This window comes from Prionailurus viverrinus, chromosome B3 (assembly GCF_022837055.1).
Source record: "Prionailurus viverrinus isolate Anna chromosome B3, UM_Priviv_1.0, whole genome shotgun sequence".
NCBI lineage: Eukaryota > Metazoa > Chordata > Mammalia > Carnivora > Felidae > Prionailurus > Prionailurus viverrinus.
In genome coordinates, this window is record NC_062566.1 from 66983898 (window position 1) to 66999441 (window position 15544).

Here is a 15544-nt window from a genome sequence, read left to right on the forward strand (position 1 = left end):
ATATCCCAGAGTTTAGCACAGGCAGGAAATCTTTCTGACTGTTGGATCTGCCACCATCAGGCCACTATAGGCTATGGAGGATACAGTGCCCCTTTGGTCATCCCTGTTTACAACCTCTCTTTTCTCTCCAATGTCACCATAAATCAGACAGCCCCTTTTGACCTTACTTACCATGTTAAAATAGCCTTACCTCCTTCGAAAGGGAAGCTCTCCTTGCTTTACCTACCCTAATCCCTGCCCAAGAACTGACCTGGGCAACATCTCCCATGGATAGTCACCCTCCAATCTCGTTCTAAACTTCATCAAGAATTACCTGCCAGGGGTGCCTGGGTGGAACGGTCAGTTAAGCAACTGACTCTTGACCAAGTCATGATCTCACGGTTTGGTTTGTGAGTTGGAGCTCCAGTCCAGCTTCGTGCTGATGGCAAGGAGCCGGCTTGGGATTCTGTCTCTCCTTATCTCTGCCCTCCCCCGCTTGTGCTCTCTTTCTCTTTCTCAAAATAAATAAATAAACTTTAAAAAAAAGATTAAAAAAAGAAAATAATTATCTGCCACTAGCCCTTGCCTCATAAAAACACATTGGAGCCTGACTAGTTTTCCAACAGACTCTTCTGGCTGTAAGACCCTCTTTTGTACAAGGTTCTTTCAACTACGCTATGATATCAAAAGAAGCATTTATCTGGCTGCTTGAATAAAACAGACCCCTGGTCTTCTCCTGTCTTACCCTCCATACCTACAAATGAGTCTGTTGATAATCAGACTTAAAAAGGAATATTTTGCACTCCCACAGAATATATTTTTGCCCGTGCCTATAAGTGACAACCTTGGACATTTACCTGCCTAGACAGTCAGAAAAGAACGGGACAATATCTCCTAGGTTATTCAATTTCTCCCTTCACTATACTTCAATTGGTCACAGGGATCTTTCCTGCCCTAAACACTTACCATAGAAACAAGAGAGTTCTATCCATTATAAATGACTACCCAGATGACAACTCCTCCAAATAGGAAGACAATGGCTACACACATTCTCAGGACTGTGACCTCCCACAGGGTACAACCCTAATGAAAGAATGGATTTGGGGATCCATTTTGGGATCCTTTTTTGGAATCCTTTTTCCTGGTGGGATCTGCTGCAAATGAGGCCATGGTTAAGAATCTGCCCTAGGCTGTTAATAGAATAACCAGATCTGGCAGGGTGGGGGGTGCTGGGTGGCTCAGTTGGTTAAGCATCCGACACTTGATCTCAGCTCAGGTCTTGATCTAGGGTTGTGACCCCGCTGGGCTTGGAGCCTACTTTAAAAAGAAAAAAAAAAAAAAAAAGAATAGCCTGATCCACTGCTAGGGCCATTAGAGCTCAGTGGTCTCTAGATTCCCTTGCCTGAGTTGTACAAGACAACAGAAGAGATTTGGATTACTTCCTGGCTGTTGACTGAGTCTGTGTCATCGCTAATACTTCCTGCTGCGCAACTAGATTAACACCTCATAGCAGGCTGAATTGGAAACTTAAACTGGCCATCATTAAAAGGAGTTTCTTTCAGCCCTCTAACTCAGTTTAATTTTAAGTTTTCAGACCTTTTCAGTTGACTCCCCACAGGACTCCCCTTCTAAGATCTGGATTACAAATAATCATACTTATTATTGTTCTTATGTGTTCCTTTTTTTTTTTTTTAATTTTTTTTTTAACGTTTTATTTATTTTTGGGACAGAGAGAGACAGAGCATGAACGGGGGAGGGGTAGAGAGAGAGGGAGACACAGAATCGGAAGCAGGCTCCAGGCTCCCAGCCATCAGCCCAGAGCCTGACGCGGGGCTCGAACCCACGGACCGCAAGATCGTGACCTAGCTGAAGTCGGACGCTCAACCGACTGTGCCACCCAGGCGCCCCTGTGTTCCTTTTTAATTATAATTACATTACTGATGCTTTGTATGTCTCACTGTTGTTTGACCATCTAAAATGTCAAAATTATGGACACATTAAGGCTTAAAATAAAATGATCAACCATGGCTATCCATTGGCAACCCCTGAAGACAAGTCAACTATCAACTTCATGGACTTTTAAGATGAGGACAATGCCTAAGACTTGCTTCCTGAAAACCTCTTTGTTGCTGTGACTGTATGGTCTTAGTGACATTCTTTATAACATTTCATTTTCCCTCCTCTGTGGGACATGACCTTCTAGGAATGAACCTTCCTAGATAAGTAGACAACAGATGATCCAATGGTTGATCATTAATGCTTTCCAAGGAAAGATCTTGGTCAAAAGGGGAAAACATGAAAAGAAAAAATTGAAATGGAATCACTGCTGTCAGGAAAAATGGAGCCAGAAGGCCATTAGGGAAGTGGGGCTTATGCAAGTCCACCTCTGCAGGGAACATGAACTTTAAGTATAGTTCACTGCCAAACTGCAACATCTTGGCTTCCTGCAGTCCCAGAAAGCAAGCTGGAAATTTAACAGAAATTAGACTGTTTTAGCTAATCATTGTAAGTTACATCATATGTAAGTCTTCTTGGAATCCCCCCTCTGCACCCCCCCTTTTTTTTTTTTTTTTTTTTTGCCTTTAAAGACCCTCTGCTTCCCCGCCCCCCCCCCCCTCCCGTCAGTGGAGCACTATTTGGTTTTCCTCCCAAATCTAAGTCTTCCAAATTGCAGTTCCTCGGACTGCAAAAAAAATTTGCCGCCTCGATGTAAATTTTGTTTGACACATCTCAGACACAGGCTCATTTAATTTTATTCTGGAGTTGCAGGATACAAGGTTTAAATTTTTCTCTTTTCAAATCCCTCATGGTTTGCTCTAGACACAATCGGGAATGAGGTTCCAGATAAAAGGTTTTCGGGGCCCTCTTCCGGCTTCCAGCCCTCATCTCGAATAGGCTTCCTTGAGGGAAACTTCGGCCCTGAGGACGAAAGTGGGTGCAGGGATGCTTTGGTAGACGTCCCCAGGGAGTAGGGTGCGGCGCGAGTCAGGTTCCAGCTCTGCAAAGAATGCAGATTAAGTTGTTAGCCTAGCCTCGGGCGATTGAATCTGGGTGTGTCGCCATGGAGATGGGGGCCGGCCTGCGTGTTCGGCTGCTATTGGCTGGGGACTCCAGGCTGGGATATAAGCCAGCTGCGAGTAACAGTACACTCACTGTATACACCGCACCCGGCGAGGACAGCTCAGCGCAGGGCGGCGCAGCTCAGCAGACCGGATCCGAGCGGAGAAGGGCGGGCTCCTCGAGAGGGCGGCGGTGGCACCATGGAGAACGGGTGAGACGAGCACCAGGCCCGGGGAACCCGGGAAGGGGAATGGCTGTCACTGAGACCTGGAAGCCCGGCACCTGGGCCCCGAGAGGGCCAGGAGAGAGAGCGAATGCTCTGGAGATGTAGAGACCCCTGGCGGGGGAGCCCGTGTCGCGGCAGGGCGGCAGAGCAGTGAGGCGGCCAGCGACAGCCGGGGCACACGCGGGAATCGGGTAGTGATGGCCCCACCGGAGCAGGAAGGGGACACGGTGTGGTACCGTGCACTCTACTTGGGAAAGGGGGCGGGTGTGTTTATGTGCGTGTGCGCCGGCACTGAGGTGCAAGTTGTAGGGGAAGCGTACTCTCTCCCCCAGCCACCCCGACCGGCATACCGGGAAGAGGTCAACCCACCCCTTGTGCTTTTCACTCCCTTTGCAGAGTCTAGGTAAAGCTGCGAGGTTCTTTTGGTGTCCGTATCTGGAGTTCCTCCTTCAGAGGAGAGATGTCTGAAGTTCTCTCAACACCTTTCTTCCCACCAAATTGGAGATCCAATTAAAATAAGTTGGGGACTGGGCAGCTGGCTGTGATTCTTGATAGAGTATGTGACTCTTGATCTCAGAGTCGTGAGTTCAAGCCTCACGTTGGGCGTGGAGCCTACTTACAATTTAAAAGAAAAATTTATTTTTTTTATTTAGGAAAAATTTTTTAATGTTTATTTTGGAGAGAAACGTAACGTGAGCGGGGGAGGGGCAGAAAGAGGGAGACACAGAATCCGAAGCAGGCTCCAGGATCGGAGCTCAGAGCTATCAGCACAGAGCCCCACGCAGAGGAGGGGCAGAGAGAGGGAGACACAAACTCTCAAGCAGCCTCCAGGCTCTGAGCTGTCAGCACAGAGACCAGCACGGGGCTCGAACTCATGAACCGCGAGATCATGACCTGTGCGGAAGTCCCACGCTTAACCGACTGAGCCACCCAGGCGCCCCTAAAAGAAAAGTTTTAGGGGCACCTGGATGGTTCAGTTGGTTGGGTGTCCGACTTCGGCTGAGGTCATGATCTCACAGTTCGTAGGTTGGAGCCACACGTCGGGATCTGTGCTGACAGCTCAGAGCCTGGAGCCTGCTTTGGATTCTGTGTCTCCTCTTTCTCTGCCCCTCCCCTGCTCACGCTCTGTCTGTCTCTCTGTCTCTTTCAAAAATAAATATGCATTAAAAAAAATTAAAAAAAAAAAAAGAAAAAGAAACATTTTAAATAAGTTGGGGATGAAGTCTCCAAGGAGAGAAGGAAATCCTTATTAATTGGACCGAACAATAGACTCTGCCCTTTCCTCCTACCTCCCACCTCTGAAAATTCTTCTGTCTGCTTTGGCCCCAGAAATCCGAGTCCAAGTCACCAGAATCAGGGACCACAGTGGCTTTTGGATGCACAGGGATCCAGGGTGTTCTTGGGGAACTGATGGCCCATTGAAGAAGTCCTATAAGTCGTTGCTAGATATGCTAGGGGGCCAGGGCTTCATACTTCTCTCATTTTTTTTTTTTTTTTGCACCTCTTGGGGATGCTATTTGATTAACTTTTAATCATTTCATTGCTTCTCTCTCCATCATCCTGTGGCTCCATCTCCCCTGTCCCTTACCCAGCTACTTCCCTGAGGGTAGCCTGTTGTAGAGTCATCTGGTTTCAAAGGCTCTGCTTTTGAAAAGGATTTCCTTTGGAGGCTTGGTTAGCTGTGTTCAGCTCTGTCATACCTCAGTTCCACTTGTCCCCCACTTCAACATTTCATTTTTCCAGATAGGGGTTTGAGAATTGGCCTGGAATTGTGAGAAAAATTCTGGGTTGGTTCTTGGGGATGTATGGGCACGGTAAGTGTATGTGGTTAAGATGTATGGGTATGGCAAGTGTATGTGGTTAGGTCTCTGAAGGGCAAAGAACCTTGGTGAAGAGAAGGGAGATGGGAGAGGTCAGGGAGGAGAACAAAGGCAGGGAGGAAGATTCAAGTGCTTTGGACTCAAACCCTGACACAATGGAGTCTTAACTGGTAAGGTTTTGGAACTTACTGATAAGTTTTTAATTAATTTTAAAACTGTACCTATAAGACAGGTGGGGTTAGGGTTGCCAATTACTTCCTTTTTACCCGAGGAAAGAATTTGAAACACATTTATTTGCTTAAAAAGACAGAATTGAGACTAGAACCCAGGTTGAGTTCTGCCTTCCTCTTGACCAGAAATAAGTAAGCCTGGTTTTTGAATGAGAATTACCTAGGACACTATTGTGGATCCCCAGAATTATGGATCTCTAGGATTAGGCTCCAGAATTTGTATTTTCTTTCTTTAAAAAAAATTTTTTTAATGTTTATTTTTGACAGAGAGAGACAGACAGAACATGAGCAGGGGAGGGGCAGAGAGAGAGGGAGACACAGAATCTGAAACAGGCTCCAGGCTCTGAGCTGTCAGCATAGAGCCCAACGGGGGCTGGAACTCACAGACCATGAGATCATGACATGAGCCGACCGACGTCGGACGCTCAACCGACTGAGCCACCGGGCGCCCCTAGAATTTGTATTTTCAAGCATATGCTGAAATAGTTCTGTTTCAGCCACTGACCACCAAAATTGTGGACTACTCCATCTGCTTTTTTGTGCTTGTCTAGTCACTGGTCTTGAATTACTGCTTGCAATTTCATTTGACAGGATCTGTATTTTATTGGTCTGGGTATCCCAGAATAGGGATCTGGGGGAACTAACTGGCACATAGATTTCTACTTTGGAGTGTTCCCATTGCCTTTTTTTTTTTTTTTTTTTTTTTTTTTTTGTCAACCAATAAAAGTGTCTGAGGGAGGAATTGGAGGGCAAGGGTCCAAAAGGAAATTGGGTTTATCCCTGCCCTCAGGGTAGTGTTAATCACATTTTGAGTGTCCTTACTGATAAGTAGGGTAGGAGGATTATATTGGGTTTGTCACTGCCCTAAGGAAGGTCTTAATACCATTTTGAATATACTCTTTAGCCTTCATCCTCAAATCCAGCCCTTTTACTTCTTTGATTCGATTATTTCCCTGTACTTCTATGTAGATTTATCATCCCTTCCTCTCTAAATCTTTGTCATAAAGAGAGATAATTAAACCTGCTAGTGGTAGCAAAACTGAAGTTAGGGTTGGGGGTGGAAACATAGGCACCATTAACTTTTGCCAGGCTATAGAATGAGGAGGGACTTTCCCATCAGACTTTCAGTGGGTCTGATTCAGAAAGTGGGTCTGATTCAGAAAGAGGAGTGGGTGGGTGGATGAGCTTAGTGTGGACCCTGCTGAGAGAGGATCCTCCCTTCTGGGGCAGCTCTTTGGCCCCTTCTGTGTCCCTTCCCACCCCAGCACTCCTAGCAGCCTTTCTGCACTGAAGGTCATTAGTCTATGATGCCCTTGGGAGGGGAGCAAGACTTAACTTTCATTTTCCTTTTTCCTAGATTTACATATGAAGATTATCAGAACACTGCAAAATGGCTTCTGTGCCGCACCAACCACCGACCTCAAGTGGCAGTGATCTGTGGTTCTGGGTTAGGAAATCTGGTCAATAAATTAACTGAGGCCGAGAGCTTTGACTACAGTGAGATACCAAACTTTTCCCAAAGTACAGGTACTGGCAAGGGGGGGTGAGGGATTGAACTGAGGGATACTGATGGGATTCTGATGAGAAGGTCTGCTTTCACCAGGCCTGCACCTGATTATCCTGTATAGCATTTGACTAAAGACAACTTGTTTGGGGCGCCTGGGTGGCGCAGTCGGTTAAGCGTCCGACTTCAGCCAGGTCACGATCTCGCGGTCCGTGGGTTCGAGCCCCGCGTCAGGCTCTGGGCTGATGGCTCGGAGCCTGGAGCCTGTTTCCGATTCTGTGTCTCCCTCTCTCTCTACCCCTCCCCCGTTCATGCTCTGTCTCTCTCTGTCCCAAAAAAATAAATAAACATTGAAAAAAAAAATTAAAAAAAAAAAAAAAGACAACTTGTTTAAGAGAGGGGAAAAAGACCACTATGAATCAGAATGACTTTAGAAGGAAACTCCCCCAGTAGAAATTTCATAATAGATTGGGCATGTGTGTGGCAATGATACCATATGATGACATATTTCCTATGCTGTAATGATCCAGAGCCCCTTAAAGCTTTACAGCACCTCACTCACACTCTCCTCCCCCATCCACACCAGGGTACCCACCACTTGCACATATCCCTCCCATTTCTTTCAGTCTGCAGGTTAAATGGACAAAGTAGTGCCTATAACTTCCCGGGACAAAGTCAGGCGACCCCTGTCCTATGTCTTCCTGCCATTCCCAATCTCCCCAGCTCTAGCTCTTGTCCCATGATAAGGCACTCACTGGTGCACTGGTGCGCAGCAACAAATGAACACTGCCATGTTCTTGCAGACAAAATACACAGATAACACATGAACACACAAGACCTGATTCACACTGACCCTTTGAAGGAGGGAAGGAAGCAGGTGTTACCTGTGCACTGTGGAGCAATGATGGATCTGAGGGTAGCATATCCAGCATCCTAATAGCTGCCAGAAAACTCTAAAGCTGTGGTTTAGAAAAGAGCCAGGTGTGGGGTACCTGGCTGGCTCAGTGGGTAAAGCATGCAACTCTTGGTCTCAGGTCATGTGTTCGAGTCCCATTTTGGGGGTAGCCTTTATTTAAAAAAAAAAGGGAAAGGCCATGCCTTAAACTTCATGAGTAAGGAAAATAACAATTCAGGGTGACACCTGAATCTTCCCAGCTAATGTGAGATGGATTTTTGAGCAAGTAAAGGTTGCCCCTAATGTGACTCAACCTACTTTGTGAGATGTCTGAGAGTCACGATCTGTCCATCCCCTTTTAATACTGAAAAAGTAGACTGGTATGAAAGAAAAATGAGGTTGAGAAGGTGCTTGTTTCCTATAAGTGATAACTTGGATTAACCCTGAGGGTTTATGGGTCCACTGTGGGCAACTCCTGGAGTGGCCCTGCACTTTCCTTCAGTACTCTCCACTTCCCTTCACTATTAGCCATGTTGGCTGAATCTTTTTTTTTATATATAATTTTTTTAATGTTTATTATTTTTGAGAGAGAGAGAGACAAAGCACAAGTGGGGGAAGGGCAGAGAGAGGGGGAGACCCAGAATCCCCAGCAAGCTCCAGGCTCTGAGCTGTCAGCACAGAGTCCTTGTGGGGCTTGAACCCACAAACTGAGATCATATCCTGAGCCGAAGTCAGGCACTTAACCGAGACCCCCAGGCGTCCCCTTCTTTTTTTTTTTTTTTTTTTAAGTTATTTTGAGAGAGCAGGGGAGGGGTAGAGAGGGAGAGAGACTCTCAAGCAGGCTCTGATACGCTCAGCGAGGAGCCTGACTCAGGGCTGGATCCCAGGACCTGTGACATCATGACCTGAGCCAAAATCAAGAGTCAGATGCCTAACTCATTGAGCCACCCAGGCACCTCCGCCACTGCCCCCCACCCCTCCCATGTTGGCTGAATCTTCTAAATTTACTGAAATTTTCTAATGGCCTGTGAAACTGTTTTCACCTATGATTCATGAACGTTAGGTTAACAACCTTAGCCAGTTCTCTGGAAAAAAGGGGTGGGAGGGACCAAGTAAATTAAGGAGAAGGGTAGTTTATTTGGTTTACTTATTAATTCTCAGATAACTAACTTCCCATGATTTATTAATTTTATAAATTTCTACCTTCTGTCCTCTTTTCCCCAGAGAGTTAAGACTTTGCACATATATTTTTCCAAACCCGTTGGAGCAAGATTGGAAGACCAAAGCAGGGAGGTGGGGGTGGGGGTTGGGTAAAGAAATATTAAACCGAGAGGGAGGGCAAAGGGCAAAAAGTTTCCTAAGGGAAAGAGCAATGACATTGACCCCACCTGCCACTCCTTCCCACTGAGAAGGGCACTGCAGTAAGTGATTAGTGGATTAATTTTTAAACTTTATTAGCCTATTTTTTATACTCAGGTTTTCCTAACTCTGCCACCTCTGCTCTATTACTGGAATTTTTTTTTTAAATAAGCTCTTTTGTCTCTGACTCTCCCTGAACTCTTCCTCTTGATTTTGGTCCCTCTCTCTCGGACCACCCATTCCCTAGGGGATAGGTTGGCTGCCTCCATTAGAGGAGAAATGCTAGATAAGGGAAATGGTAATAATGGCTATTATGTCTGTGTGTGGAGTTATTTTTGCATTCCCACCCCCCTGCAGGGCCCATTTGGGCTATGTATTACCACAGGACTATTTTGTGGGTCATAATGGAGAAGCCTTGTAGGGGTCCAAACTCAGCCCCTCCCCCTGTTGTTCAGTAACCTCTTCAGGACCCTCATATACTATGAACTCCCTTTCAAGAGTGAGGAGGCACATGGTTTAGTTAGGGTAATAAATATGGAGACATATTTGGAGAATTTAAAAATTTTTGGAAAAGTCTATAAGGACTGCATTTGCTACATTTATTATTACCCACTTTTTCTATTTTTTTTTTTTTTTTGCTCACTTTTATTCTCTTACAATATGGCTTTCTCATTCTTTTGAAGTTTCTTAAAAAAGAAAAAAACCTTTCCCTAAGGCACCTGGGTGGTTCAGTTGAGCCAACTTGATATTGGCTCAGGTCATGATCCCAGGGTTGTGGGATCGACCCCCGTGTCAGGCTCCATGCTTAGCATGGAGAATCTTTAGTTTAAGCTTAAGAGAATTTTAGCTTAAGATTTCTCTCTCTCCCTCTGTTCCCCTCCCCCACTCACACACTTTCTCTCTGTAAAAACAATTAAGGGGTGCCTGGGTGGCTCGGTTAAGCATCTGACTTCAGCTTAGGTCATGATCTCACGGTTTGTGAGTTCAAGCCCCACGTTGGGCTTGGCACTGACAGCTCCGAGCCTGGAGCCTGCTTCAGAGTCTGTGTCTCCTCTACCCTTCCCCTGCTATGCTCTCTCTCTCTCTCAAAAATAAATAAACATTAAAAAAATAATAAAATAACAAAAAATCTTTCTTTTGATATGTGGTTCACATTGAGCATCCTTATCCCTTAGCTCTAATCTCAGGATGTACTTATATACTCATTTGTAAGCTTATGATTTGTTCCTGTCTCCACCAGACTTCAGCTTTCTGAAAGTGGAGTTAGTAATGTCATCCTTTGCTTAATTATACCCTCTCATGTTGAGCACCATGAGTTGGCTTGTACTAGGTGCTCAGTGGATATGTGTTGTATGAAAACATCATCCTGTTCTTCTTTCTTTCTATTTTGTACACAGTGCCAGGTCATGTTGGTCGACTGGTGTTTGGGTTCCTGAATGGCAGAGCCTGTGTGATGATGCAGGGCAGGTTCCACATGTATGAAGGCTACCCACTCTCAAAGGTAATTCAGGGGCATAAGCCTGGTCTGGAAGAAGGGGGAGAGAGTTCTCAGTCTCATTTTATGACCTATCTACCTGGGCTAGGTTGACTTTGGTCCCCTCCTTTCTCTTTCGTGGTGTGTATCATGCATGTCTGTGGGTAGATTGGTGAAATTTTAAAGAACTCTTTCTGATCTTTTATGTTTTGTTTGTAAGGTGACATTCCCAGTGAGGGTTTTCTACCTTCTGGGTGTGGACACCCTAGTGGTCACTAATGCAGCTGGAGGACTCAACCCCAAATTTGAGGTTGGAGATATCATGCTGATCCGCGACCACATCAACCTACCTGGTTTCTGTGGTTTGAACCCTCTCAGAGGGCCCAATGAAGATAGGTATGTATCTTGCAAAATTTTTTTTTAATAGCTGGGTACAATTTAAGGACTTGTCTGGGGGTCAGAACTCATTATGTTCCAGTAATCTGAGATTCCAACCTGTGCCCTAGGTTCGGAGTTCGTTTCCCTGCCATGTCTGATGCCTATGACCGGGATATGAGACAGAAGGCTCACAGTGTCTGGAAACAAATGGGGGAGCAGAGAGAACTTCAGGAAGGCACCTATGTGATGTTGGCAGGCCCCTCCTTTGAGACTGTGGCCGAGTGTCGGCTGCTGCAGAACCTGGGGGCAGATGCTGTTGGTGAGAAGGGGAACCGACTGGAGGCTTGAACAGGGAGGGATCTGGTAAAATAGGGATGGAAAGGTGTAAGATTGTAGACCTAGACCGTAAAGTGAGAGATCTGACTCAAGGGAAGATTGAGTTAAACTGACTTTAAAGGTGTTGGGGTTTGATGTGTTATAGCATTAAACCTTCCTACCCAGCACCTAGGGCTTTAACAGCTATAATGCTAATGACCCATCCATGATTTGATGTTTCTGAAGATTGTTCTAAAAAATATAGCCGCTTTCTGTACCTCTGGCTGGAAGATGGAACCGCATCATTAGAACTGACTTCAAAATGACCACAAACAGAAATAAAGCATTGCAGTGGTAATACTTATAAGAAATGTGTAAGGTCCTCTGAAGCCCCACTCTTTTAAGCAATACAGAATAACCTAAGCTAGACAAGAAATCAGCTGTTTCTTTGGATTTTTTTTGAGATGTGGAATTGTCAATGAGGTAATGAATGGGGATGAGGGCAGAGGGTAAAGAAAAGAGTCATTTGAGGGTCCTGACAGTTGTTTTCCCTCTCTCTCCTCATCAGGCATGAGCACAGTACCAGAAGTTATAGTTGCAAGGCACTGTGGACTTCGAGTCTTTGGCTTCTCCCTCATCACTAACAAAGTCATCCAGGATTATGACACCAAGGAGAAGGCCAATCATGAGGAAGTATTAGAGTCCGGGAAAAAAGCCGCACAGAAATTGGAACAGTTCGTCTCTATTCTTATGGCTAGTATTCCACTGCCTGGCAAAGGCAATTAACCAGCCCTGGAGTGGTCTGGCCTCTCCCTAATAGGATCCAAGTAGCTACTACCTGCTTTGGCCCCTTGCTGGGGTCATGTGCCTCTGCCCTTAAGTAGTAGGAGAAAGGAGAGGAAGATCCACCATTTCTCCCACCAGACCCTTCTGTGCTAGCTTCTCTTGCTCAGTTGTCTCAACAGTTTCCACCCCTGTTCTTCCTCAAGAGCTGGGGCCCAAGCCCTATCACACAGCCATGTATATGCCCTAGGTGTGATTTGGGCTGTTGAACTTGGCACAGGTACCTACTGCTATCTTTCTGAGATAAGATGATTTCACATTCCTGAAGACTCAGTCTGCCTCGCACAAGTCCAATACCTCTTGGACTCGAATACTATTCATATTTTGAGAATAAAAAAGATGAAATAATTTAATGTTTAGTGCATTTTGGGATAAGGCTTGGAGCACAGGCCAAGTTTGGCATGAAAGACTGAGATCACATGTCCAGTGTGACTATCTGCTTCTGAGACGAGCCACTAAAAACTGAGATGAGGTGGTGTGTAAATGCAGGAAAGGATGAAGGAAAGACAAAGATGAGAGATAAAGATGTCAGAAGATGAAGAAGGAAGAGCTAACACCTGGCACAAGACGGCAGCTTTCCTCAGACCAGTCTTGCCTCTGACCTTAGCCTTCTGATTGTGCTGCTCCCTGTCTATGCCCTCATGAATATCTGAACCGTCTCACTGGTCTCACTGTTCCACAGTGGCTACTTCTTAAGCCCTAACTGTTTCCTGTTTTCTTTCTCCTCCCTACCCTAACTTCTGCCATAATTAAGGACAACCCAACATTCCTTCTCTGCATTCTGACAACGCTGTAGCAAATACTGAATACTAGAATACTACATCTTTCTCTGCCAGCAGCCACTCCATGCAGATTAGAGTCCTGCCAGCCCCAGGCAAACCTGTGAAGTTGACTCATACTTCACTTCTTAGAGCACTTCCTTTCCTTCCCTCCTCGTTTCCTTTCTGGGTTCTAGTCTTTGGACTTTTGCTCAGTCAGAACCTCCCTGTCACACAGCATCTAGGTGTTGCCCTTTGTTGGTTCACTGCACTATTTTTCACTTACCAGTTTGCATTCAGCTGACTGGATGGCATGTTTCAAAACCACACTACCCTCCCAGGCCTCTTTACCTTTTGATAAAAGATCTAGCTGGATGAGCCTCTAATAGTAATGGCATTTCAATAGAAATTTACAATAGAAAGCTTTTAAAACCTCTTTTAAATCCTTTGGTAACTAACCAACTTACCTGAGCCCAACACAAAAAGCATTCTGGAGTGGCCCTGTCACCACCCCCACCAGCTCTAAAACCCTACCTGGACCTTGAGACAATCTGCTAGCATCTGCCATTTGTCCATAAGCAAGCTGGTTTAGAGGAAAGTACTGTGTGTCCTTTAGATATATATGCAACTTGTTCATCTAATGAGATGGTTTATAAACATTTCTTTTAATCAAGTTATTGAATTACCTCTATAACACTCAGCTAAGAATGTTAAATTGAGAATATAACAAAGGCTCTCTTTAACCGCCCTTTAATCTTAAGAGATATATTTGTGAAACCATTAACTGTTACTATAAGACAGTATAGAATATTCTACACATTACATACAATGGGAGCCCAAAGGATAGACCTGTTGTATACACTGGACCTTGAGAATTGGGTTGGGTAAGGGAAGTTTCATAGAAAACTTTTGAGTTCAGTCCTAAAGGATGGAAGGCAGGAAAAGGACTTCACACCAGGTGAGTGAAAGCACAGAGCTGTAAAATGTAGTCATGTTCCGTGGGTCATTATCACAACAGGTGTGTTTAGAACAGAGGACATGCAGGGCTCTAATGAGACATGGGCAAATACTTGGAAGTTAAAGAGAGTGCATGTGGTGCTCAGCTTTCTCACCCTGATCTGGCTCTTGGTGAGATGGCTCAGGAATGAGAATGGTGCCATCTGAAAAACATGTCCCAGAGAGACTCAGGTGGAATATTTAAGCACATCTTTGGTGTTTAGACTTAGTATATGGGTTTGCCCATTTACCCTGTAAAGGGCATCATAAATTTTGTGATAGAATACTAGATTCAAGAAGAATATTCATTTGTTGTCCTCATGCAAGAGTCTAATTTTTTAGTTCTAAGTATGAAGAATAAGGCTTACTGACTTTACAGAAGTGTTTATTATTATACTCATGTTAGGACATTGAATATCTCCTGTAGTAACAAAATTGTACATTCTTTATAGGAAAACTAAGATATGACAAGGAAAGTAGCTACAGGCAAGTACTATTTAGTTATAGGTAATGAGTATCCTAAATGCACTGGAATACTAGGTTCAAGGCCATATGGGCTGGAGAAAGAAAACACAAACACATTGTCTTTGATTTCTTTTTTAAAGTTTATTTTGAGAGAGAGAGAGAGCACAAACGGGGGGCAGGGGGGGAGGGCAGAGAGAAGGGGGAAATCCCAAGCAGGCTTCTTACCATCAGCACAGAGCCAGGTCAGGTGTGGGACTTAAACTCATGAATTTGAGATTATGACCTGAGCCGAGATCAAGAGTAGGACGCTTAATTGACTGAGCCACCCAGGTACCCCTTTAATTTCTATTTTGAAGGCTTATTTAATGAGATAGTTTACATACAATAAAATTCACACATTTAAAGTGTGCAGCTCAATGGCTTTTAGTATTTTCACACATAAGTGCAATCATCCCCACAGTCCATTTTGGAACATTTTCATCAACTCAAAAGAAAACCTTGTACCTTTTAGTTATTCTGCTCCCAACCCTCCTGAAAACCACTAATCTCTCTGCTCTGTAAGATAGAACTATTTTGGGCCTTCATATGAAGGGAATTGTAAATAGGATCATATGGACTTTAACTGGCTTCTTTCTCTTAGTATAATGTTTTCAAGGTTCATCCAAGTTGTAGCATGTATCAGTACTTCATTTATTTTCATAATTGAGTACTATTCCACTGTATGGATACACTACATTTTGCTTATCAAGCGTCTTCAAAGTGCCAACCAACTCAACCAAAATGAATGTACCAGTTTAGATGAGCAAGAAAATAAAAGCAAAAGTCAAGGGAGATGGGTCTGGGAGGAGGACCCAGAAAAGGGTAGTTCTTGAAAACAACTGGTGATGACACTATTGCTCTCTAGAGAGGCCTACAAAATGGACATTTTCCTGTATCTCAGGATAGGTGGCAAAAAACACACACACTTCAAGTTAGGGCTTTCTACCCTGGCCCTGTCATGGTCATCTTTATCAATACCAATAATGTTTATTAATCATATACATTGCATACAACATTGTCTTAAAGCCATAAAATAAACTAATAAGACAAAGAGCTTCCAATCTGAGGGGGAGACAGGATATATGCATTAAAAGCTGAATTAGTTGTGCCCTCTATGCCTACTTTTAGTCTTTTCCTATGTTATATTGTCACCATTTGGAAAATTTTTGAAAAAGGAATAATGTGTGAGAAGTAGCACATGCT

The 15544-nt window shown here is 44.5% G+C and overlaps 1 protein-coding gene and 1 non-coding gene across 2 annotated transcripts; both read left to right on the plus strand.

Annotated features, from left to right (window-relative positions):
* Positions 1-3117: 3117 nt before the first annotated feature.
* Positions 3118-12431, plus strand: PNP (purine nucleoside phosphorylase). The gene is made up of 6 exons (XM_047863726.1): positions 3118-3250; positions 6673-6842; positions 10471-10574; positions 10768-10943; positions 11054-11244; positions 11809-12431. The coding sequence occupies exons 1-6, from the start codon at positions 3240-3242 to the stop codon at positions 12024-12026; spliced, it is 870 nt and encodes a 289-aa protein (XP_047719682.1). The 5' UTR covers positions 3118-3239; the 3' UTR covers positions 12027-12431.
* Positions 7914-8065, plus strand: LOC125169376 (U12 minor spliceosomal RNA). Its single transcript, XR_007153671.1, has one exon. It is a non-coding gene; the product is annotated as a U12 minor spliceosomal RNA (small nuclear RNA).
* Positions 12432-15544: the final 3113 nt, after the last annotated feature.

Bases quoted from the DNA above. Each gene is read 5' to 3' on its own strand.
- PNP (XM_047863726.1), top strand. The intron at 6,843-10,470 runs GTACTGGCAAGG...TTTTGTACACAG, and splicing joins AAACTTTTCCCAAAGTACAG to TGCCAGGTCATGTTGGTCGA. The intron at 10,575-10,767 runs GTAATTCAGGGG...TTTGTTTGTAAG, and splicing joins AAGGCTACCCACTCTCAAAG to GTGACATTCCCAGTGAGGGT.